Source organism: Hippoglossus stenolepis, chromosome 3 (genome assembly GCF_022539355.2).
Source record: "Hippoglossus stenolepis isolate QCI-W04-F060 chromosome 3, HSTE1.2, whole genome shotgun sequence".
Taxonomy (NCBI): Eukaryota; Metazoa; Chordata; class Actinopteri; order Pleuronectiformes; family Pleuronectidae; genus Hippoglossus; species Hippoglossus stenolepis.
Window position 1 is genome coordinate 16,920,600 of NC_061485.1, and position 26,301 is coordinate 16,946,900.

General features: G+C 41.5%; 2 protein-coding genes across 10 annotated transcripts in view; one reads left to right on the forward strand and one right to left on the reverse strand.

Moving 5' to 3' along the window:
* Positions 1-5,940, forward strand: part of scn8ab (sodium channel, voltage gated, type VIII, alpha subunit b) — a 47,414-nt gene extending 41,474 nt beyond the window's left edge. For all 8 annotated transcript variants that reach the window (XM_035151632.1, XM_047339256.1, XM_047339258.1 and 5 more), the window contains one exon: positions 421-5,940. In XM_035151632.1, coding sequence (XP_035007523.1) covers positions 421-1,589 — 1,169 coding nt within the window. In that variant the 3' untranslated portion in view covers positions 1,590-5,940. The remainder of the gene's footprint in view (positions 1-420) is intronic.
* A 5,286-nt stretch (positions 5,941-11,226) lies between these two features.
* si:dkey-195m11.8 (fidgetin-like protein 2) lies at positions 11,227-26,301 on the reverse strand. Of its 2 annotated transcripts, XM_035152425.2 has the most exons (3): positions 26,101-26,301; positions 25,157-25,393; positions 11,227-15,467 (listed from the first exon to the last, which is right to left on the reverse strand). In XM_035152425.2, exons 2-3 carry the CDS (start codon positions 25,179-25,181, stop codon positions 14,299-14,301), a joined length of 1,194 nt encoding a protein of 397 aa, XP_035008316.2. In that variant the 5' UTR covers positions 25,182-25,393; positions 26,101-26,301; the 3' UTR covers positions 11,227-14,298. The 2 variants fall into 2 exon arrangements, with proteins under 2 accessions (XP_035008316.2, XP_035008317.2); XM_035152426.2 differs by lacking the exons at positions 25,157-25,393; positions 26,101-26,301 and adding an exon at positions 18,727-21,843.

Sequence of the window (26,301 nt, forward strand, 5' to 3'; positions counted from 1 at the left end):
ATTTGTTAAAAAAATATTTTTCTTCTGTAATATTATAAAACGTTTTTTTTATAAATTATGACTTTATTTTTGGAATATGTCTTCTTAATTACAACTGTATTCTTGTAATATTACAACATCATTCTCAAAATCTCAGGTTTTTTCTTCAATGTGGCTCGAACATTCACTTGTACAATACATTTCTGTCTTCTATTATTTGACATAATTATCTATAGAATATACTGTATAGAAAAGCATAGAATACAAAATACTGAATTATTTTCATTACAGCAGAAAAAAATTGATTTGCTATGAAAACGGTGACCGTGTCCTGATCTCTTAAAAAATGTACACAAACCTAAAACACAAAAGCAGTCAGTGATCACCTAAAGCTTAACCAAACATATGTTGTGTCTCTTTTTTTCTCTCTTTTAACCTCAGGAATGTTTCTGGCCGACATAATCGAGAAGTACTTTGTGTCGCCGACACTGTTCAGAGTGATTCGTCTGGCTCGTATTGGCAGAATCCTGCGTCTTATCAAGGGCGCCAAAGGCATCAGAACTCTTCTGTTTGCCCTCATGATGTCTCTCCCGGCCTTGTTCAACATTGGCCTGCTACTCTTCCTGGTTATGTTTATCTTCTCTATCTTTGGCATGTCCAACTTTGGTTATGTAAGGCACGGAGCTGGAATCGATGACATGTACAACTTCGAGACGTTCGGGAACAGCATGATCATCCTGTTTATGATCACCACATCAGCTGGCTGGGACGGCTTGCTGCTGCCCATTCTGAACTACCCTCCGGACTGCAACCCTAAATTAGAGAATCCTGGTACTCCCGCCACAGGAGACTGTGGGAACCCATCTGTGGGCATCTTCTTCTTTGTTATGTACATTATCATTTCTTTCCTAATTGTGGTCAACATGTACATCGCCATCATCCTGGAGAACTTCAGTGTAGCCACAGAGGAGAGTGCCGACCCACTCAGTGAAGACGACTTTGAGACCTTTTATGAGATTTGGGAGAAGTTCGACCCCGATGCCTCTCAGTTCATCACCTATTCCAAGCTTTCTGACTTTGCCGATGCACTTGAACATCCTTTGCGAGTCCCCAAGCCCAACACCATTGAACTGATCGCCATGGACATGCCGATGGTGAGCGGCGACCGCATCCACTGCCTGGACATCCTGTTCGCCTTCACCAAGCGTGTGCTGGGTGACAGTGGCGAACTGGACATGTTACGACAGCAAATGGAGGAGCGGTTTGTGGCAGCCAATCCCTCCAAGGTCTCTTACGAGCCCATCACCACCACTCTGAGGCGCAAGCAGGAGGACATGTCCTCCAGAATCATTCAAAGAGCCTACCGCTCCTACCTGGCCAGGCGGGGCTTTATCTGCAAGCGCAAACCAGCCAATAACAAAGTAGAGAATGGCGGAAAGAATGAAGAACAGGAAAAAAAGGAAAGCACCCCTTCCACTGCCTCCCTGCCCTCCTATGATAGTGTAACCAAACCTGATAAAGAAAAACAGGATGACGACAACAACGAGGGCAAGGGAGGGAGGAAAGAGAAGGGAAGAAACCAAAAAGACATCAGGGAATCTAAATGTTAAGAGTATCGGATTAATAATCACAGTAATGACAATACAAATTATAATGATTTAACTTCAAGCAGAGGAAACTCACCTACACAGATGTACAGATTATTTCATTTGCAAGTCAGAAAAAAAAATAATATTCAGTAATTTTGTTTACAGACTTCATTCTTATATCGATGCAGAGGGAAGCCGCTTGGTCAGTTCCAGCTTGAAGACTCTTGAACTTCAGTCAAAACCAAACATAATCAGCATTATGTGTGACATTGTTGTATCTACACTACTGCTCTTAACAAAAAGGGAATGGAAAAACAGACATGGAACACGTCTGTTGCTCACTTACCACAGGACTACAGATAAGACTAAGAACTCTACGCCAGGAGGTATAGAGCAGGATGAAAAAAAAAACACTAAAGGAGTCCGACGCCTGGATGCAAGTCATGGATTCCTCTGGAAGACGGTGTCATAAAGGAAAAAACAAGGAGGCTGCTCGATTCCGAAGGATTGTTCTCTTAAAGCAGCCGACGAGTGGTTCTGTGTCATTAAGAATGAATTGAATTGTAATAGAGCAGGAAATGACACTCTCTCTCTATAAGAGCAAACAGAGGGATGACTGGTGAGTGAAAGACACAAATGACAGAGAGCGTTTGGACGTACTTTTTTTCTTTCATTAAAGCTAGATATTGTTAATTTGAGCAACAAAAATGCAAACAAGATAAAAAAAAGAACAATATTCAACATTTTGCCCATGTCACTTAACTCTTCTACTCATTTTATCTTTGTTATACCCACATAAAAAAAAAAAAAACGAAAAAAAATATACCTTTTTTTTTTTACATGGGCTTTCACACCAATTGGTTAAGGGTCTGTTTATTATGGGGTCAACTCGGGCCAAGGGCTTACATTTACTCCGAAAGATTTCCAAACAAATACATAAATAATTGTGCTTGTTCAATGCATAGAAATGACTTGCATGATGGCATGTTTTGATCAGAAATCTTGCATGAATTATCATAGTCCACAAGACACTAATACTCAGACCACAGCGGTGGCTCGACTGTACAATCGAGGCATTGTCAAAATTTGAAAGTTCAGAGATACGAGTAATTTGTTTAACAAAGATATAAGTGATATGGGGGTTGATATAATCGAAAAAGGTTCCGACGATTTATCTCATTACGCAGCGCATTTCAGATGACTATGTTTAAACCGTTGCCTCTATAGACAGAAGAATGGTTATACAACACCACCACGGTGGATCGATGGGTGAAATCCAAACAATTATTTGCTGCTCTGGAGATGTTGAGTGTGTACGACGTAGAAGTGGATGTCTGCGTGTTACCATGGGATTTGAAATGTTCGTTCATTTGGACTGAAACGTTTTCAAGGGCGCAACACTTTGCAGCTTATATTTATCATTTCTACGCACCTATGTAATGTTCCATACCATCTGCCTTTAGTTGTGCGTGAGCTGGCATTTTGGGGGTCCGACTGTCGGTTAGAAGTGGTTTTGGGGTGATTTCACAGGTTTGGCAAACTCCTTCATATTTCTGAGTTTTCTCTATGGTTGAGAAGAGTTCTGATTGTTGTTCAGTTTACATCATTTGATGCCATGTTTTTGAATGTGTGTTCATTTATTTATTTATTTATTTCCCCTGATGTAAATTTCATGCTTTGGTGAACTTATATTTTACAGTTTTCTAAACCACATGTTGAGATGATGCCGAGGGAAGAGGTCTCGGGCTGGAACACGTTCGTCGGGTGTTAGCTGTGTCCTATTTAAACCAGAAGCAGAAAATGATGAACGGGTGATGATAACATTGTGTGTGGAGAAGCCAAAGAGATCTGCCTTGTTATCCCTTGTTGCCCTTTTGTCAATGGAGTGGGATTGGGTGAAGTGTGCCCTGCCCATTCTGTTTTTTTTCGCTGTCATTATTAGACAGAGAGACCCTAGAAATGTATGCAATGCTTGAAAAAATCATCTGTTTTCTCAGGAGATAATATAGATGTACTATTGTGAGCTCTGCAAACAAAATGCAAGTGAATGTGATGGGAGTATTAATGAAATCATGTTTTACTCTTTTTCTGTTTCATGCCATGTCGATGGACAATGATCTGGGCGGGGCCGCATAGTCGTGGCAACCGCCCGGTCAGGGGCCACTTTAGCGCTTCCTGCTTATGATGCCTAGAATTATAGGGCTAGACGCATCTCAGTGAAACAGCAACATTTTGCTCGCTTGTTATGACGGATATTATATTGTTAGTGGATTACATTTGTTGTCAGGAATAAAATGTAGTCTGGTCTCAATTAAACGTCAGTAAACAAAATAACAATAATACAATTGTTCACCCCGATAGCAATCACAGATACAGGAAACACTGTGAGGAAATGTCATGAGAGGGAATTTGGATATGTTGGTTTGAACGAAACACAGAAGTGGTGACGCTCAGCGGATCGGCCCCATGTTTCAGTATTCAACAACAACAAAGTGCTCTGAGCCTCTCATTCGCCACTTTTCTCCACATCGCTCTACTGCATAACAAATACCAAATACCCATCAGAGCACTGGATGCTCTCTTACGGTAGTGTGAGCCTAAGCACCACACCAGAGCTTTTGCACTTCCTGTTGTGCAGTGATGTCACTTCCTGTTTATGAATAACTTCCGTCATCCGTTTCTCGAGTCCTATACACGGTCCAGCTGCTGCATGAGATCTCCAAAATCAGTGTGGTTGTTAACTTGAACCAAATAAAACTCTGAATGATAAAAGCATAAAAGCTACTGCCGTCCATTTTCTCCGAGATCACCATGGATACCCAGAATGACGCCTAGAAAAAATGAACACACATTCATGCATTTGGGGGAAAAAATAAAATAAGTACACTTGTTGTATATGGCACAAACTGCAAAAGCTAAGAATGGACTTTTGAAGAAACTATAAATAATGTAATATATTATTTTCTTTCAACGGCATGTGTAGTTTTTTGTAAATACAGGATTACTTACAAACTACAGCTATTAATCTATCACTAAATATTAATAACTATAAATAGAATGGCTTCCAGCTGACGCCCCTTGTCACACTTGTTAGGCTGTGACACATTTGTTAGATGGAGTAGATTTTTTCTTTATTTGGAGTCACCTTTCATGAAAAAAGAGGGGAGTAAGCTAAAAGAATCTATGTTTAAAAAGCAGAAATTGTATTTAAAAGTGTATAAATTAATACGTATGAATATGGAGCGGTATCACATATATATTATATATATTGTTTCATATATATATAGTATATATACATTAGAGCAATGTCTATAACGCAACTCTCCTGTCCACTCCTTGCATTGAGGTGAAACCAGAACCACAGAGTTTGAACTGATCATGCTTTTTGTTTCTTCGTGTGGTTTGTTCAGAGAATAACCAAATCTCTGGCTTGCCCAGGATCTCTGCATACACCGGGTACCAGCGTACAATGCATGGTGTTGTACCGGCTGCTTCTGAGAATTGTGGAGCCTGCTTTTGGTGAGAGGATTGCACTACCAGCATACCCTTTTGTACATGTGTGACGATGTCTTGCCCCCTAGTTTCCTATATTGTACACAAAGATATACAGATGCAGACACACACATATACACACATGGCATTTTGCAGGCATCGGCTGGTCACCCAGCGTGCCCCAGTATGAGCCACAGCTCCACCTTTGTGTGACAAATGTTTGCTCGTTTCCGCTCTAACCCTGCGCTCCATGTTTCCACTTAACACACTGCTGCAGTCTGGAGTTGATCTTTACTTTGTCGCTGTCACTTTCAGTAAGGGTTAGGTGTATTAACTGTCTGTGTGTTTGTTTATGGTGCAATATCTCTTAACGGCACGTGCCTTTTTAGCTTCCTATATTAGTCTGTCGATAAAATCAGCTACGAGGATCTCGAAAACCCCACGGGAGTGAGTCGAAAAACGGGAGCACGATAGAAACGATGTATTGAGTTAAAAAATTAACTTGTAAACCGAAAACTCACCACGTAGATTAGACTGTCTGGACTAACATCTTGTAGAGTCATGTAGTACAAGTGCTCTCTCTCTCTGTGTGTGCGCGTTCTGTTTTTCCAAACGTTGGTTTTAACAATCGGTATATGAGGCCATTCTTTTGTAGCATGACTGAGATCAATTTCTTTTCTTTGCTGAAAATAGGCAAACTGAGAAATAATAAAAAAATTTCAAAAAAAACCCACCATATGACTGTCATTATCTCTTGCCACAGTCAGAGAGAGAACGTATGTGCACAACCACATGGGACAATGAAATGAGAATCAGTGAAAGAATGTCTTCATTTGAGCACGAACCTATTTCCAAACAATAAAGCAGCCTTCCAGTTACACCTCTGACTGGTGTCGTTTTTATGTGTAAAATGAAAGACTGGAATCTCACAATGGATGGTTTAGATGTTGTTGATCTGCCTTATGTACTGTGACGGACATAAGTTAACAATCCTCAGTGATATGGTTCACTTTGATGCTCTAAAGACGGGGATTCAGTTTGTGTTTTAAGCTAATCATCATTACCAGAGAGTGCACACATCCAACCAAGGACCAGCAGTCCCCTCATGAAACCAAGTTTAAATTCACTAGATGCTGATTCTTATTTGGATCTGCACCAAATTGCACACAGATAGATGTCAGTCCCCTAAACATGTTTGATTTTTCTCATCAAGATCAATTATTAATCTCAGAAATCAATGACAAGGTTGAAAAACACACCCTCTCATCAGGATCCGAACGTAAATGTAATGGTTTCTCTCCTGATCCATATCCTTCCACCATGTTAATCCATTAAGCAGTTTTTGTGTTATCACGCTAACTAACAGACAGACGGACAAACACTTCACCTCCTTGGCGGGGGTGAAAATTGCATAAGTTACAACCATAGAAGAAGAGAACATGTTTGAAGCCCACAGAGGACAGGGAGGAACAGAAATCTGTCTGCTCAGTCTTGGAAACAACAACACAGTAGCCTGTACTGTTATTTGTTATATGTACATTACATCACACGCTACACTGGTTTGATAATACTTGAATTACTGAGTTAAAGTGGTTGGGTGTGTTATGGTGCAAACAGCACTGAGAGGACTATAAAAGTGTGTGTGTGTGTGTGTGTGTCTAGTGAGTAAGGTGGCGCACTGAAAGAGGGAAAGGGGGGCAGGTTGTTGGGAGGAGATGGGGGAGGTGGGGGTGGGGGCGGGTGTTAGCAGGCAGAGACAGCACTGCAGTGCAGATAGATGGATGCAGTGGCCTGGGCTGAGTCAGCAGCATGCTCCCAATAGGCTCAGACTGTACGGTGCACTGTAGAGCAGCTTCCTGCGAGGGAGCGAGAGAATGAGCCACAGCAAGAAGATGGAGAGTGAACGAGAAACAAAGGAAAACAGGCTCACATGGTAAAAAGCCAGTGATTTGCTGTGGATTCATCCTTCACCTGCTACCAGCACTGCATGAGTTGGAGGTGCAGCATGTACTGTGAACAGTGTGTTCCGGCATCTTACAGTACACTCACATTACATTTCTAAACAAGGGCAGGATTCTACTGTACTTATATAATATAATGTGTAATAATATTGACTCTGTTGACAATTTTAACGACTGTAAATATCGGGCATTGAATTCTTATGACGTTCACATGTATCTGTTAGACAGTTTGTGTAGAAAATGTCTGTACACTATCTCTGAATGTGTTTCCTCTATAAACACCATTGAAATGTGTATGTGTTGCACTACATGAGTATGCTGCACCATACACATGCTCCATCTTGTTTCTCCCTCTGTAGGTTTCTGTCCTTGCATCCATCTGAACAGCAGGATTTAGTTACAGAGGTGGGACGTGGATTAAGTAGGACGTTGGTGTGTTTGAGGTGTGTGGGGGTGTGGGGTGGGTGTGTGTGTGTGTGTGTAAAGGATACAGGGGGAGATTGTATGTCTTTAAGAAATCAATAACATGTAATCCGCAGTATTGCTGCGATCATGTATCTGGGTGAGGTCGTGGTTTTCTCTTTCTGGGTCAAGTGTGTTCCATCATGCAGGAGACATCATGAGGGTAAAGGGTGCACTGATCTACACTTTCTCTATTTAGGTGGAACGGGAAAGTGATTTCAGCGATCACGCCACATGGTGTCAGTTTTAATAAGGAAGTGCATGAGGCCGGGAAAGACGTGTGTCTGTCTTGGGTTCAACCTCTTCCCTCTTTTTTTTCACATATTCCATCACATAACTGGAGAGGAATCGGCCGGTTTTGCCTTCTCTGCATGATGATCGTTACCCCTTAGATCCGTTGGGCTTTTGTTCACTCCTGTCTCTGAGACTGTCTGCAGATAGCAAAGCTGTATGTGGACTGTAACCGCTCCAACAGTGGAGTTCCTCTAATGGCTTCTTATAGCTATCTAGCATCCTCTAGTGGGCCTAAAGGAAACAACACAACCACGTGGCTTCCATAAATTAAAGGGATGGTCCACTCTTTTGAAATAAAGTAGTGTAGGTTGTTTTTGTTAATCCACTGGTTGGGGTTATCCTCTCAAGCCAGCAGCAGGAGACTGGAGTGATCACAAACGTTTGCTGTGGTTTCACAGAGAACCCGTTGTTTTCATTTTAGTTTTTGTTTTAAAGTGGAACATTTAGACATGATGCAGGATTCCTCAAAATGAATCAACAGCATCTGTCCTATAAAAATCTAATTTAACAAGCAAAGTAATTGTAAAACACGGACACAGACCAAAGATTAGTCAACCCTGGGCAAGAAAACGAACCAAGATTTTATTCAGCTTTATTTAAACATCCTATTCAGGTATGTTAAATGTGTAAATATGTATCATTTCAAAAGTTTTAACTACTGAACACAAGATGTCTCCAACATCCCTGAAAAACTTCAATTCACCACATCACACTGGTGTAAGTTGCCTTTTGGAGCAGGGTTGTTTTCCAAACCACACAAATTATTGGACCTAGATTTAAGATGAGCACAGAAACTCAACTTATAGCAAATTAATTTGATGAGAGACATCTAGTGTCAACCTTTAACATCATTGCGTACAGTCAAGGTCAATTATAAAGGGAAGTGAGGTAATATGAGAAAGTAAGAAGTACATGTAAAAAAAAATACACAACTGACTTTGCTGCTTGCATTGTAATATTTCACACTTTTATTGGTTATTGTTTTGCACAGTTACCAAAGAATATTGTTAACCGTTCTAACAATTGATGCATTGTAACAATTAGTTAAAAATAGACTAAATTGATTGTTTCCAGCCTCTTAACTGCTGATTTTATGTATAGTAAATTTGATATTTTGATATTTTGGACTGCTGGTTGCTGTCGGCTGCAAAACAAAACAATTGAAAAGAAACTAATGTTAGAGCCCAACTGACTTTTACTGTTTTCTGACATTTAAGACCAATTGAATAATTAGTTATTGTGCAAAGAAGTGACAGATTAATCAAAGATGAAGAGACCATTAGTTGCATTCTGATACAAGACAATGTGTTATTCCTTATTTTACTTAAAGGGGCAGTGTGTAAGATGTCTAAGTGAGGCGCACTGAGTTTGATACGATGTTACACACTTAACCTTTAATTAAAGCACATCAATGCTTGTTTCACATCTTCCTTTCTTCCCCCAAGACCTGCACCAGTAAGTTAATCCATCTTTGACTCAAGATCGCATGGAAAAAAATTGCCATTTTATAGACTTCCCGTCCCCCTCAGTCCACTCTCCTCTCAGCCCGAAGGAGACACTCTGCAGAACACATCTATCACCAGTACAACGTCACCACCACTGGGCATGAACCTGAAAAACCAGTGTGATGCTACAATGAAGTGAACGGAAATATGAAATACACAAGTTACAGTGTTATGTCTTTTTAACTGTCTAGAATTAACAAGATGAAAACTGAAAATTAACGATACAAACTGAGACATCTTTCTCTGCTGGAATGTGTTTTAGCCACATGTGCTGACAATTAAACTAATTTATACTCCATCAGAAGCCCCATGATTTGTACATATGTATTCATGTTAGTAATTCTTTTTTTATATTGTGTAAATAACTACGTGACACTAATTTTATGAAGTGTTCACCATATACATAATTATTCTCAGTTATTTAATATAATAATGTACTTCTTGAAACAAGCCTGTAGGTGTCACTGTTACATTTGGTATGTGACACTGCTGCAGCTGCTGCTTGAGCTTTTTAAGAATTTTAAAGGGGTAAAGAGGTAATTTCAGCAGTAATAAGATATGAAGTTATTTATGAAGTTTATGAAGATAAAAACTGGGCCTGAGAGGCTCCTGATGAGGTCAGCAGTTAGGAATAGAGGCTCAGAAAAATAAAAGGTTTTGATGAGGTTGGCTGGTCTGATGTTTGATGCCACATTATTTGAGGTGTGTGCAGAACACCAGAAAAGATCCAGATAAGTTTAATGTAAAAGTGGGTTTAGCTGTGACGTTTGCATGTTGCTGAGGGGTGAGAGTCACTGTGACTGAAAACACTTCAGTTTCAGACGTGTGTCTCATGCCAGCACACGCCCGCCGCCCTCCGGACAATGAGGCTGTGGTCAGGGGCGTCCAGAGGAAGAGGGTCAGGATCTTCTCCACTCATCCAGACCTTTCATTCTATATGCTCTCTTCAGCTTCTTACTGGCTCTTTAGCCAACATGATATAAGTAACTCTCTGGTTGCTGAACAATTTCACAAGTAAAAATAACTAAGTTTATTCAAAAGATCACTGAATTATCACAGTGTTTTCACCTCCACCATGGAAGTTGTTTTCATCAGTGTTTGCTTGGATTATGCAAGAACTACTTGACAGATTACCACAAAAGATGGAGAGATGCAGTATGAAAAAAAACTCATGAATCAATTGTTCACTATCTTCAACATTACAACATATGATTTGTTAAATTTTTCTTGATTGCTCTGAGAATAATTTATGTATCTTGATGGCAAAAAAGTCAAGCATGTTGAGGGGACTGATATTCATTGTGTGTGTACTTTGGTGCAGTGAATTTAAATGTGGTTTCATAAATGGACTCTGGTTTCTTCATCATTTCTAGTGAGAGCATCATAATATGGAATAAAGCGACTGCATACTGTGGTTGATTTCCAGAGTAATTATTCACAAATAAATTATATATGTTTAGAAAGATAATTCAACTCTACACTTAAAAGTTCATTAACTTTATGAATTAATTGGAAGCGTTCCCTCCAGGAGACTATATAATTATAATTAATGTGTGGAATATGTTAGGTAAAGTCATGATTTAAAGTTTGCCATAAAAAAATCATACCTCAGGAATGTCACAGAGGAGCAGAGTAAATACAAGTATTTGCAGGAGATTTAAAGTGCGTTAAACTGCTTTGTTTGTGTCATGGTGTCATGTTGTAATATCAGGTGAAGTAGAGGGAAGAAGTGTATTTCCTCAGAGTGGACATTCATATAATCGTTGTCACTTCCCCAAGAGAAATATGGGACGGGTCAGGCTGCAGAATGGAGCTGGACCTGGTGAGTGTGTTTGTGAGGAAACGGCAGCAGTGCAACAAACGTCAGGGTCTCGTTATACCTGAGTGTATTTCAGTGAAAATTCAAACACTCAAGGATTTCACAGACAAAAAGACAAAGTCCGATTATTTTTTTGGTATATCTTCATTTCCATGACACAACAGTCTTTAGTGAGGTAGACTAGAACAGGTCAAGTATTGACTGGTTAGTGAAATGACATGAAATAAATATTTCAATGTTCGTCTTCAGAATGAGGTAGAAGTGGTTACAGAAAATGTACAAGATACAACAAAAGAACAACTGAATCACAAAAGTCATAACACTGAAATCCCATTTCTTGATCTTGTGGACAAACTCAACTCCACATACTTCCATGAATAAACAGCGAATAATCCGTCGTCTGTCGCAGCGCGTGGGTTAATGTAGAGCACATTCTCTGTGTGGTATTGAAGAGCATTCAATTGTTGAAGCTAAGCGCTTAAACACTTTTAAAATCTGGGGGTAAGAATACACCATTATATGCTTTACATCAATTTATTCATCTGTCATTTTTCTTCCTCAGCATAATTTGAAGCAAAATCAGTTTAACCCTCTGATTAAGTTTAATTTTTTTTTAAAGAATGTGCTTATATTTCCAAAAAGAGGCATTAAAGTACTTTTTTCACCACACTGGATTTCAGACTAAAATCTGAAGTTGCATCTCAGCCTAAAAAAATTTTACTATTAAAAGGGGATCATGCGTTTAGGCAGGAGTTTGGTTTTGTTTCAGCCTCCGAGGGGCTTCTCTTCGCACAAAATACAACGGTATGGCACAATTCATGATGGGATGAAACATCACAGCCGCAAAAAAAAGGATGTAAAGTTGTGACTGTACTTTTTACAGTGCACCTCTGTCACAATTAACTTCTCCCTTCTTCATGGTGTCAATTCACGTTAAAGCTAAATTCCAGCTGATTGACCGGTGACGTGCCGTCAAGTAGTTTTACAATACTGACATGGGAAATGGAAGCTGGACACTGTATTAAGACAATTAATGAAGATACCTGTTGTAGAGCATGGTACGTACTGTGTGTCTTGATATGTCGAATGTCGTCTATCAGGAGTGCTTTGCTTTGACTTTTTTTTTTTGTCCACAAAACCATTGCCCCACTGCTAACTACACTAACACTTAACATGTCATTCATTGCTCCATCAAAAACCTAGAAGAGAATTACATCTATACAAGAAGAAAATATGTTTCATATATCTAAAAACATAAATCGATGTACATTATGGCATGTATTGTCCTTTTTAAAAAAAATATCTGAATTACATTCAACATTTCAGGCCTTGGTACAAAAACCTCAAGTTTAATTCCCCCAGAGCTAAGAAGCAGCGTGTGTGTGTGTGTGTGTGTGTGCGTGTGCATGTGCGTGTGTGTGTGTGTGTGTGTGTGTGTGTGTGTGTGTGTGTGTGTGTGTGTGTGTGTGTATATATTCTACGGTTTGTATCAAAGGCCTTGTAAGTTCATTATTTCCCTGAAGTGTTCAGAGTATCTTTTTCTCTTTGACAAAGCCATGGCTCCATTTTCATCTTGCTCCTTAAAGCTCCTTACAAACACCCAAAGGTAATAACATACATTCTTTTTTTTTTTATCATTCTGAGGTAACAATATTCTTCCTGAGTATTCAATAACACAACTATAAATCATCCTTTTCAGAGGCAAAGGTAAAGACAATGCATATTTAGAAAAAAAAAGAAGAAGCAAATCCTAGGGGACAAGCAGGTCTTCATAAAGAAAGTCATGTTGACTTTGTTGGATGTTCTCACCCAGACGCATTTATAGAAATCTGCACGTCACTCATTCACTGGTCTGTGCATCCAAACAGGCTCATACACCTTCAACATGTTTGCTCTGAGTGAATTTTAGCAGAAAGAAAACTCAAGCGTGGTAATTACCTCCACCAAGAAGATTACATTTTCCCCTTTGTCTGCTTGTTGGTTAATTTGTTAGCAGGATTATGCAACAACTACTAAATCGATGGAATTGGTGCTGATATGGATTAAAGGTAGAGTTGGTGATTTGTTCCTGAAACAACAAAGTTTGCTAACTTTTCCAGGATTACCAACCCTAGCTTTAAGAACTTTTTTTCCTGACCCCTTCCTTTTTCCTTTTTATATTTCTACTATAGGAACTAGACAATCGTGTGTAAGGTGTGCTCTACTGAGTGCCCTTTTTGTTTGTTCATCGGTTAAGTTGAGGCATAAACTGGAACAGGTATTATCATTCAGACACACCCGTTTGTTTGAAGATATAAATCTGCATGTAAGCAACACATGGTCAGCATAAATCTGTATAATGTCATTGTGTGAATGCAAAAAAATAAATAAAAAGGTTTTAAATGAATAAAATCTAATTTACATTTAGATTATTTCTCCACTCTTTCCTGAGGTGAAAACATTCTCAAGGGCGGCTTCATGTATACTATCATGTGATCGTTTGATGAGCAGCTTGGCGTGCTTAAACTGGACACAGACACAAGTTGCTGAGGCGGCAAAACAGAGAAGAAAGAAAGAGGTGAAGGAAACTGAAAAATAAAGGTTAAGAATATGTTAACGGAAAAAAGCAGGGAAACATTCATTTCTCGAGTGACACAGGTCGCGTGTAGTGAGCTGTGTAAAGTAGCAGTGATTGTGCTGAAGAAGTGTGGCAATCTCACCGTTTCAGTTATTGCTCTCCTTACTTTTTTTGGTCAGTAATGATTTTTCTTTCTGTGGTGTGGTAGAACATATTGCAGTCAAAGGCCTGTCACACACATAACGGCCACAAATAATTACACTGACTTCAAACATCTGCAACATTGCAGTGCTGTTACCACAGTAGCAGAAAGGAAATAAATAGGATCCTGAGAGAAACAGACACTCACACATATAGACTGTCTTAATAATATCCATATAGAGAATGCCTCGACCTCACCCCTAAGACTTACCTCGACCTTACGGGGGCTAAAGGCCCCTGTGAATCTTTGGAAAAAACATGAGTGATGGAAAAAAAAAAGACGCACAGGAAATACCAGTCTTGTGCCATCTTGTGTTTGTAGTGAAATTAAACCATTCGTTGATAAACCTAATGCCATTCCCCCAAATCTGCCTGGATTAAAAACTCTGGTTGCTTTATAAGAGCGAGGGAATCCTCTCCATTAGTGGCATAGAGAGTGTCAGCGGCCTCCACCTGGATCCTCAGATCGTGTGTGGGGGGCAGGTATCTTCATGGACATTCTCTGCTGCTGCTGCTGCTGAGGAAAGTTGTGCTCCCCTGATACACTCTCTCCTGCAAGGCCCGACGGTGGGCTGTAGTCCCCTGCCCCGCCATACGGGGGCGACATCAGAGGCTTTCCGGGTTTGTAGGCCTGTGGATCTGAGGCGGGGCCGCCAATATCATAGCCGTTGCCGTGCACGTTGCCGTGGCTCTTGCTGTGACTGTTTCCGTTGCCGTACTTTCTGTAGCGTGATCCCTCCACCTCTGCTCCCTCCTGTCCTTCCTCCACCATCTCGAAAGCCTTGCGTTTCAGTGGCGCCCCGGCCTCGGAGCTCCCTCCAAGGCTGTGAGACGCGTAGCTGTAACTCCCCCCCAACATGGTGGGCCGAGGGGCCAGAGGAGTCAGGGCACTAATCCCAGAGGGCAGGTAGGAGGCACTGGGGTGGCTGTATCCAGAGGACAGGCTGGTTTGGGGGTAGCACCCAGGAGGGTAGTTGTAGACAGGAGTGCTGGCGCTGTAGCTGGGCACTAGAGTGGGTGTGGCCTGCAGAGAGTGTAGCGTGGCGGGGGGAAGTGCTGCGCTGGGCTGAGGGCAGTATCCTGAGGACAGGTAGGTGCTGTTGTAGGCAGGAGGGTATTCCTGAGATGACGGGGCATTGCAGGAGCTAGCGCCACCGTAACTTGGCTCAGACGCCAAGTTGCTGCTTATGACTGTTACACTTCCTGTGGCTGGGATGCCCACAGAGGCAGAACCCACCTTGGTGCCAGTTAATACCTCTAGTCCAGGGTAACACTCCATGCTCTGACCCAGAGCCCAGGCCTCAGGCTCCGTTTTCAGGAAAGGTCCAGGCTCTGAGTAGGCTCCAGCAGGGGGGCGGTCGTAGGACAGCTCCATGCCAGAGTATTTCTCTGCATAGCGTTTCAGCAGAGAAGAAGCAGTGAGGGCTGATATGTCATCACTGGCCCAGGGGTAACCCGTGGGGCCGAAGCCACGGCGAGCAGCTGTAGAGTAGGGGTCGTGTTTGTGGGCAGACGGGGGCGAGGTGGTGGAGGTGACATCAAGGTGCTGCTCAGGCCACTGAGATAAGGGGGCAGCGTGCTCCGGAGACCAGTGCATCTTCAACAGACCTAAGGAAAAGACCAAGCATAACATGATGTATGGAATGTTTTAAATGACATATTTGCAGCATTTTGTCTTGTCAATTTGCATTAGTTTTCCTCCTCCTTCTTCCAAAACTCAACCAAGCTAAAAGACAGCCTTCATGAATATTTGCCCTCATAATCACCTTGACAAACTGACTCTCTTCCAGAATCATGTCAGCGCTTAGCCAGTGCTCTTCCCCACAGTCTCATCCAGGCAGGGGGCAACTGTTCTAATCTTTATACGAAGCCGCCAACATAGCCCTTAGCCTGGTCTCCACGGCGATAAGCCTCTATCAGCCAGCACACTGCCCTCTGCCTTTGCCTCGCTCACATTGGGGCCATTGTTGTCTCTCTATGAGACTCTTAGTCCACAAAGCCACCCCCACCGAGCGTGTGATCTAATTCGGCCGAAACCTCAGGGGTCTGCTGGACAGGGGGAACGGGGGGGGCGGGGTCGCTGTGTGGAGGGTGGAAGGGGGGGGAGTAGTTGTTTGAAAATATTACACACAGACACTGGACTGACGCAGGAATGAACTATTACAAGTGAACCGATTAAAAAAAATAAGGGTCTGATTTTCAAGTGCCATGTGTGATTCTACATGCACATTTACAGAAGCAGGGTAATCCACTGGTTTAGTGGTAGTGGGCTTGTCTTTTTGAACTGGCATTAGGCTGACATTCCAGGCATTGCAGAGTATTATTAAACTGTCTTGACCCCAGGCCGGAGCCAGAGGAAGAAGGCACGGCCTCGATTTCACCAGAAATGGTAGATAAATAATTCCTATGGCAGGATGTAGTAAGACATGCTACTGATACACCATGATTTATACTCTCCGTAGTTGGTGGGTAAATTATCCTTCTGTTTTAACAGGCAAACGGTTTGATCTCTGTGGTTTAAAAGTGAGAAAAATGTTTATAAATAAAATGAATTAAATCTTTTTTGGGGGGAAATTATCTTTTAGAGGAATGTTTTTCACCTTATTTTAAACAGATAAAAGGATGTATCATTGAAGATCATAACAAGAATGTGATTGCTTTATGAGTTTAGCTACGATTCAGAACAACAATTTATTTTCATTATAAACAAGAATGACTCTCAGTAGAGCACAAACCTCCATCAACACCCAACTGATGAAACCACATTTAAATTCACCAGATCCAGAGTTTTTAGGGATCTGCACCAAATTGTCCACATTCATAAAAATCAGCCTCTAAACATTCCTGTTTTTTTTCCCCCCATCAAATCCATGAATTGTTCAACAAAAATTTTGGAAAGTAAAAAATAATTCCTGGATCCGCACCAAAATGTATTGGGTTCTTTCCTGACCCACACCACATCCTTCCACCAAGTTTCATGGAAATTGGTTGTGTAGTTTTTGCTAGTCCTGCTAACTGAGGGATAAACAAATACACTAATCAAAACATAACCTGGAGGAGGTAGAAGTAATTAATTCAGCAATTGGTTTATTGATTGTTATGATAGTTAATTGACAGCACAGTGGAATATGCCCAGTAACTTATTCCTGGAAATCAAAGTGTCTTACTTACTCGACTCTATTCAAGACCCTAATGATGATAGTTGTATTTATCTGTCCAGAAAGAAAACAGCAAACTAATAGCAGCGGTGGGAGGTGTTGGGATTTATTCCATTATCCCACATAAGCAGACTTCATCACTCACACGTCTGCTCTGAAACTGTCTGTATGTGGATTATTATCAGGTCACATGACTTGGACCACCAGATGGGCCTCTAAACGGTCCACATGTTGATCCCTAAATTAAATGATCCTTCAGCCCAATAATCCCACTCATCCAATCCAGGGATCGCAGCGCTCGTGACCGTCACAGGCTCCACCCAGGATCTGAGAAATCCCTGGGCTCTGGGGAATTCTACCCGATCACGGTGCCCAACCCGCAAGAGAAAAAAACTTTGTAGCACAGACGTGGAGATGGGGCTTACGGTATATTCCCACCACACTCCGTACATCATATTAGAAATTACAAAATGATATCTACAGTATCATGGAGCCCTGACAGGAGGGTGTTGATGGATGCATTAAGCCAGTGTCTGCTCACTTCTTCCTGGAAGGTTAAATGGTTCAGTCATTCATGTCAATTTCAAAGCCCCAAAAAAGAGGTCCAACTGGATGTATGGGGACACCTGTACCGAGCGGCCCCTTGTCAACCAGTCTGTCCATGTACAAGACAGACATGAAAACAAAGGAAGAAACACTGATGAAGTTAAAGGATGAATTCACAATAAAATTGTGATTTTTTGTTTTATCCTACTAAATGCAGACATTCAAATGATTTGGGGTAAACTGGTTGCTATGGATACTCTCACAGGTACACTATGATGCAGAATTGGCGTATGGATATCACTTAAGCAATTTTCTGCTATAACTGTGAAAACATGGATGATAAAAACGAAAGAAAAAGGGGTCCAGCTGCATCTTTTTTGTCAGATATATAGTTTTTTTTTCAACATACATAAATATTATCCAATCCGACCTGGATAATGTTTTAGTTTGGGTTTTGACCATATTGTGAATTAAAACGTTGAGAAGTTGTTTTCATCTGATGTTTGCTTTTTTAACTCTGAAAGTTTCCCTCCTCACTTTCTACAAACTGAATTATGTGTCCCTGTATCGAGGCTCTAACTTTAGAGGATGTTGTTTTTTGGAACAGATTGAAAGAGGCAAATGTGTGACCTGTCATTAGGGGCTATATAGTTAACTGAGAACATTAACATGCTCTACCCTTATCTAACTGGGTAAATAGTAGATAAATGGTCCATTTCTTTAGATATTCTGACTACAAACTGGCTACCACTGTTAATGAATGAAGATCAGCTTTTCTGCAACAACATAGTGTATCTGTGAGCCTAATTTTAAGTTCAATTAATCACCCTTTGTTATCCTTGATATAGAAATTATACTCATTACTTTTAGCATTTTGAAATTGTTGCTTTTTTCTGCCTCTGCAGTTCTACAAATATTTCAGAACAATACGAAACATACAATCATACTATTTCTCTACCCGGCATGATAAACAAGTCTGTCGCCCACTGGTTGGCTGCAATAACAACACTGAAGGATCTGAACATTAATCAGTATCTGAAGAATCAAACAGTGTTAAACAATCCTCTGGCTTGTGGCCGTATTTGCACATCCATTGAAATCTAGGTGTCGTACACACACACCCACACAGACGCGATGCTCAGGGTCATCAGAGTGATACTCACTGGTCATGATGATTGAAGGCATGAGCCAATCGCTTGCCGCTTTACCTTTAATCTACTCCTCACACCCCAGATGGTCTCTAATCTATCCAAGCCATATTTGAGCGCAGGAATCTACTGCATCTTGAATCCTCATCAAAACTCAGTGCAGGAATGTGAAGAAAACAGACCCTGAGTAGGATCACTCTGAGAGCAGATGACGGAGGAGTGAAGCAGGGTCTGGATGGTTTAAGCACCAGACTGAGAGAACCAGACTAATGAAGGATTAGAGCACACGGGACTTATGGGAGTGTCAGTGCTTGGTGACAATCTGACAAGAATTAAAGAAGCATCACTGGCCATTCTTACTTCTTATCCCTTCAGTAAGCCTGTAACGTAGAGGAAGCCTGTATTCCAAGATGATCTAACAACTTCATAAAAAAGAAACCTTTCTTGATCATTATTGTCCAATAACCTAAGAAAATAAAAGTCAAACCATTGCAAATACATGGCTATGGATATATTTGTTCCGATACTGACGAAAATGCCAGATTGGGCATCAGCGAGTACGCAAATCTATGTATTGATCCAATACCACATCTTTAAAGTAGAGTTTCACCCAGAAAAAAAACTGCAGGAAATCACTTATTCATCACTACTCCAAAACAGCTGTTGTGTTGTACTGCCACAGGTGAGTACAGTTTTTAGAGCGGTGAGTAGGTTTATCGTTAGTCTCACAAGTAAAATGGCGGACTTCAGTTTTGAGCTATTTGAAGTTAGTAATTGTTGTGTATTCATAGATTTTTTCATTTTTGTTCTAAATACTTAAAAACGTTCTATGGTTTTCATAGAACTTTGTATTTAATATGTATTTGTTTTTTTAAAGGGTTTAACCGATTTTGGTGTTGGTATTTTTGTGATTTATTTTCTAGGATTAAGTCACTTAATCCACTTGTCAATCTGTCACTTGTCAACTCTGTATCACAAAGTCTCAGAATCAGTATCAGCAAGTAAAAATGGTTTAGGGACATCTCTCATTTAGAGGCAATAGTGACCATAGTTTGTTGTGCTGGTGATAGTTTGACCATTCCTGTCAAACTATCACCTTTTCTCTTTTTGATAGTCAAAATAGCACCCCTCTAAAAATATAGATACATCTACTTCATATTATTATTATGATTCAAAATAATAAAATGACTTGAGAGGAGAAAACTATGGTTTCTAACACCATAAAGATCTGAAAAGTCCTGTTGTGTTTTCACGCTCCGTACACAGTAAGATAGTCTTAGTTCCGATTTTATAGCATTCAATTTATGATTCCATTGTGCTATTTTCCAGGAGATGTCAATTTCTGGGATTCCGGGGGTTGATTAAAACCTCTTATGGTTCCTGAGCGCTGCAGCGTCAGACATCTGTGTTGAAGTGAGGATATTAGGGAGCAGGGTTTGGGTCTTAGGAGGGATGACCGAGGGAGCCCCTAACCCTAATCTAGCATCTCATGTTGGCTTGGGGCTTGAAAACACCCCTTCATTCTTGGCCGTGCTTGGCTTACCAAGAGACAAAGATGAGCACTAAGCCGGCTTGCAACTATGACAGTTTTCCTTAATCATTGTGATTATCATTCTGCCGAGCAGTAAACCAGTGTTTCCTTTGGTTCCGTCCTCCAGCAGTTTGGCTACTGGACACCATGGAAAGATAAAACCATGGAAACGGGAATATGAAAGGAGGTCAAACCCTTGAGAGCACTCGGCTTACAGAATATCAGCAGTGGAGCACAAACATATTACATATGCTGTGTTGTTGCGACACTGTTCCTACACATGTCTGTTTAAATCCTTCATAACCCTGTTTTCAACTCGAAAATGACGTCACCTCTAATGCTCAGTGATCAATGTGATGAGTTTAAGACTCAACTATTGTCAAATGCGTCTGTGATGTAGTGCCACAGATATTTGCAGAGCGTCCACACACACAGGGCTTTCTTTGCAGTCCAGACAAGCAAGAAAGTAATTTAAAGTCACATTCCTCACATTCTCCAGTCATACACAATAATCACCCTTCTCAGACATCCACCACCACTCCAACATTCCCATCGCTTTACATTTAATACCCTTTTACTTCCACTGAGAGTTTGCATATTATGTCTGGGGTCCAGCTTAACCCACTTTTTATTCCTCCCTCCAGCACTTTTGCATAGAATAGATCTGATATTCTTGTATGTTGTCTGTATCTTAATTTAGAGGTTTCTCCAGGGACAATTTGCAGACTGGAGAAGCCGGAGATCAAACTTTAAAGTTAGCTGTAAATGTTTTTTTTTAATTTTAATTGACAGGGCAACATAGATGCCTGACGGTTTGATCTTTTCCTCACTGACATGATTAATATTATTGTGTTTTTAATACAGTTCTAAGGTCGATCTCAACATTAGTGCCTATCCAGACACAGAAGTCTCTAGTCAGATTTTTTCTTCAGTACTCTAAAGTTACCGACCAGAAGAAGGAGCATTGGTCCACAGTTATAACTCTTAATGATTGTCTGAGCAGCCAGTGTCAAGGTGTCACTGAAATTACTGTATTACCTTCAGAATCTGTGGTTTTATTTATTTATGTATTTACAGTGCTGGCGAGCAACTGACAGAATGTTTATCTCACATTGATTTCTTCACACTGACCCGTAACAATTGTGGTGATGGGAATGTTTGAACTGCAAATGGCTTCACCATCACGTAATTGAAAAGAGCAAGATTACATAAGAGGAGGAGATGGAAGGGAAGGAAACGTAAAGATCTGAAGCAGACTAATCAGAATCTGTTACAAGTGCATGTTTTTAATGGCCACACCAGTTACATAGATGTAGTTATATATTTGAAGAGGTGCATATAAGCTATTCACATCTCCCTGAACCAAAAGAAACAGCACCGCCTCCTGCAATCTGACCAGAGCAGGAGGCGACGTATAATTACAGCGCTGCGATAAACACCGCTCCTTTTCCTCTCCTGTCCATTTCAAGACTGAAACCTACATACAACATGGCAACGAGGGTGACCATACAGCAAAATACGCACTACGTGTGTGTGTGTGCATCGGTGTGTAAAGCAGGGAGTAGGGTGCTTGTAAACAGCAGCCGGTTCGATCCAGTAAAGAGATGGACTAAATGTGACCCCCAGCTCTCGATCAGGCCGACAACAGCTTCCACTAAAACCAGTTTCGGCGCTAGAGCCTTTCCTTCTTCATCAGTGTTATCAGAATGGAATAAACAAAAAACGTATCTGATAAATAATAAATAATAAATAATAAATAATAAATAATAAATAATAAATAATAAATAATAAATAATAAATAATAAATAATAAATAATAAATAATAAACAATATATTGCACTGCCTGACCACGTTGTTTTTTGCTCTCAAGAAAACACAATGATGCCAAGTCATGGCTGTTTTCTGTGCATCAGTGGAGGCTGGTCCGACTCGTGGTCCACTGCATGGTCAGTATGAGTAATTAGAGGTTAATTAGATGAAAGTACATGTGGGGGAAGGGGCTGCCTGGAATGGGATTTGGGGGTTGTGAAGCATCAGAGCTGCTGCCTGGCCGGACGGCTGGTTGGGTTGGGGAGTGGAAACAAAACTCGCCCTTACTGAGAGCTCCTCTGTTAGTGCTTTTACTCCACTCACAATAAACAAAAGGCTTACATTTCCTGAGGACGGACAGACTCACAACCACACACACACACACACACACACACACACACACACACACACACACACACACACACACACACACACACACACACACACACACACACACACACACACACACACACACACACACACCCACACCAAGATGCACTCCTGCGTTGTGGGTTTACGGTGCAGCAGGCCAACAGGCTGAGGGACTTCTTGGTCATCTATCGGATGAGTCAGGTTGCTGGAATGCCAGGAATCTAACCTGAGATCTATTTACAAAGCACATATCCTCTCCATACGCTACACACACACACACACACACACTGTCCACTCCCAGGCTGAAGGAAGAGAGGGAGAAGAGGGAGAGAGAGAGAGAGAGAGAGAGAGAGAGAGAGAGAGAGAGAGAGTGTGCTTTCTTACAATGCTGATAAATGATCCTCTCGGCTGTTTGTACATTACAGGCTAATTTGTATTAGTTAAGAGTTAGTTCACACCAGTGCCCAGAAGATCAATACAGAACACATCAGAGCAGAAATGGTGTATTAGTCTACACGGAGCCTGTCACGGCTCCTGTTGCACTGGACGATGGACTACACACACACACACACACACAAATCAACCAGCTATCTCTGTGCTTCTAGTGTACAGAGCAAATGAGGGTCAGATTGTTATGTAAGCAGAGACCATAGTCTAAAGCATGAAGGAGGACCCCGCCACACACACACACACACACACACACACACAATTTTCCCCTTCCCCCTTATCCCCAACAGGCCTGCACGCCTCACCAGACCACGCTGCTGACAGCCAATCAGCTACTGTACCATATCTGAATGAACTTCCACACTTATCCCTTCTTACACGAGTTGTTTCAGACAACAAATCACAGGGCGGTGACACATGGCAATGAGTGTGCACGTGGATTTTTCCGCGCCACTCACATCCAATGGAATTGATTTATCTCTGAGCACCGCTGAGAAATGAGTCCGCTTTAGGATTATTTTGCTCCTCTTGTTTCAATTTTCTTTCCCTCTGATTGTAGCCACAGTCTTCCTCTTGTGCTTCACAATGTGCTGTAGTAAAAGACAGGACTGTGTGTTCGACCCTGTGTGGTCAGTTGTCCCCCTCCCCCACTCTTTTAGCTCACACACATGTGGCAGAGGCTGGCCTGGCCCCCTCTCTGCTTATTGTGTCCACTCATATATCAGGCTGCAGCTGACCAGTCCCCTCCGCGCGTCCTCTCCATCTGCCCTTCACTTTGCTCTTTCTCTGTCATTCCCTGTCCACCACCAGCAGCAGCAGCGCAGCTCTTTACTATGACACCTAATGAGAATCTGAGGTGTGCTACAATTTGCTTAACAAGCTTTCATGATTACTGTGGCGGACTAATGAGTGTGTGTGTAAAGGTGGAGGCCGATGTGTTTTTATGAGTCACTCAATGCGGGACTAATGAGAGGCTGTTGACACCAGGTTACTAAGAATCTGGCTTTTATTCGCAGGATGGCTTCACCCTGGAAACTGACAAGTGAGAAATGGCCACAACTGCTCATTCCTTTCTTCCTGTCACACACTGCCGTCATTATGGACAGAGCCTTTAATGAGGTGTCGCTAACTGTGATTACTTGTTTGCTTGTTTGTGTATGGTAAGTAATGTGTGAGACCTGACAAGAAAATGCTGTAAATAAAGGCCAGTATAGGACTAAGTTGCAAGTTTCCATGGGGAGAAATCTAAAGTGACACCGACTGAGACTTTTTGAGGAAGGAATGTGACACACGCACGCTACTAAAACTTCTGTCTACTCCAAAAACTCTCATTCTCACGTCGTCCATTTTGTCTCTGTGTCTCGTTGTGTTGCTCTTTGGAATACAAAATGCACGTAGAAGTAAATCCCTGTTGCATTATTCCAATCATGTTAGCGTTGTAATCCTGTTAAAGCTCGGCCTAATCAATAAGCCCAGGCAATCAATATAAGCATATTCATCAGCCTGGATAGCAACCTCTCATGATTAGCATATATACAAACTGACACCGTTCTGCGATGTGTCAATGAGATTTATGTGATTTCACCTGCAGAACATATTGAGGTCTGCCAAGTGAGATAACACTCAGTCACACACTCAACACAAAACGTTGCTAAGTTGTTGAGGTTAATGCTGAAGGGAAAATCTGACAGTTCATGTAAACTGTTTTTATGAATAATTAGAAGTATATACAGGCTTTTAATTTGAGAAACGAGTCATTCTTCATCTTACATGAAGATGTAATACAGGTATGATTGTGCATTTGTTGTTATAAACAACATTTTATGCATCCCAAGTTCTTAAAGAAAAGCTTGAAATACACAGGCGGCTCCTCTGAGCTCATTCTATATGTTTTTCCTAAAGGCTGTAGGTGTCTAATCACAAAAAAATTATAATATTCATGTGGACAGGCTGGAAAAACAGCCACTGAACCAATTTCTATAAAATTCCTCATTGCAAAGCCTGGAGCTTCAGCTGCTATAGCCATTAGCATATCTGCCTTCTCAACATGACTTCTCCCCCCCCCAGCCCCTTGCTTCCCTCTACACAGCCACAGGAGATGAGTCCTGGACAAAAGAGGGGTCAAAAGATAAAGGTGTGCAGGAAAACACACTCGAGCCAAGCTGGGACACGGTATTCATATATATATCAGGTCTAATGAGCCCCATTTTTGGACATGATACATAAATTCAAACATCCAAGCATGAGGCGTATACACACGTGTAGATAAAATCAGTGCACACTTACTGTATGGGGTGACAGGACTGAGCATTCTGCAGCCCTGGCCCCCAGGTGAAGAGGAGAGGACCGGGTCCACTTGGTGCTAGTGAGAGCCCAGCTGCATGCTCCGGGGCCTCCCTGGGCTACTGCTTCTCCTGCTGCTGCTGGTGGTTGTGAGGCTGCTGCTGGCTCGGCTAGTGACTGGCCTCCTGCACCCCTCCATGGTTCATCTCACACTTCAACGCTGCTCCGACACGCTGCCACCTGAAGAACGCACACATGTCAGCGTCAGAGCCAACAGACACCACAAGTATGACGTGGTTACATATTTTGATTGACGTCACTCAAAGCGAGACTCTTTGGACATTGAAAAAATGCACTTTATTGCAATAATTCCTTTTTAAAATAAGCTACAGTGACACATACTTTGGGGGATTACTTGCAGAAAGCATCTAATATTGACCTGATTGTTTCTCATGCACTCTGAGTGATCTTGCTTTGGCTTTTTCCTTCCCATGTGTCTATCTGTACATGCACATTTGCATGCATGTGTGAGGGGGGGGGGCATTTACCCTCTGACCACTAAACCGCACGGCCAGCGGAGACAAGTTTCTAATTCTTTGAAGCCAACCACGTTTCAACACAAACAGCACAAACCACAACAGCAAAAAGAACTTTGTACTCTCTGCAGGACATGGGGGTTCTCCAACACGAGGAAAAAACGTGAGGAATGAATGTGTGAGGTAACGTATAGAGGACTAACTGATGAGAATGTCATGCGTGTGTGTAGAGAGAATAAACTATAGCATGTAGAATGGGAAAATACATAGAAGAGGTCATATATTAGGAAGAGAGAATGGAGAACAGTGGAAAAAGACAGGAATGTGCCAGAAGCAGCAGAATCATTGTCATTACTGTTGAACGGAGATAAACACAATCTTTTTTCAACAAGTGAGTAAATGGTTACTGACCTGATCATGCCTGGGTCTACTCAGTGAGTGGCTCAGTTTGGAAAGTAATCCACTACTATTCCACAAAGTAAAACAGAGGGAGCTGACATGAGCGTGTCTCTGTGAGTGAGTGTGTGTATGTGTGTGTGAGGCTTCTGCTCTCTTCTGGGACCCTATCCTTTGCTCCTACACTCCCTCGCTCGCCCTCCAGCTCCCTTCTCC

Coding starts and splice junctions, on each gene's coding strand:
- si:dkey-195m11.8 (XM_035152425.2), bottom strand. CDS start 25,181: ATGCTCAGTCCTGTCACCCCATACA. Junction 15,468..25,156: donor CAGTCCTGTCACCCCATACA/GTAAGTGTGCAC, acceptor TCTTTTCCTTAG/GTCTGTTGAAGATGCACTGG.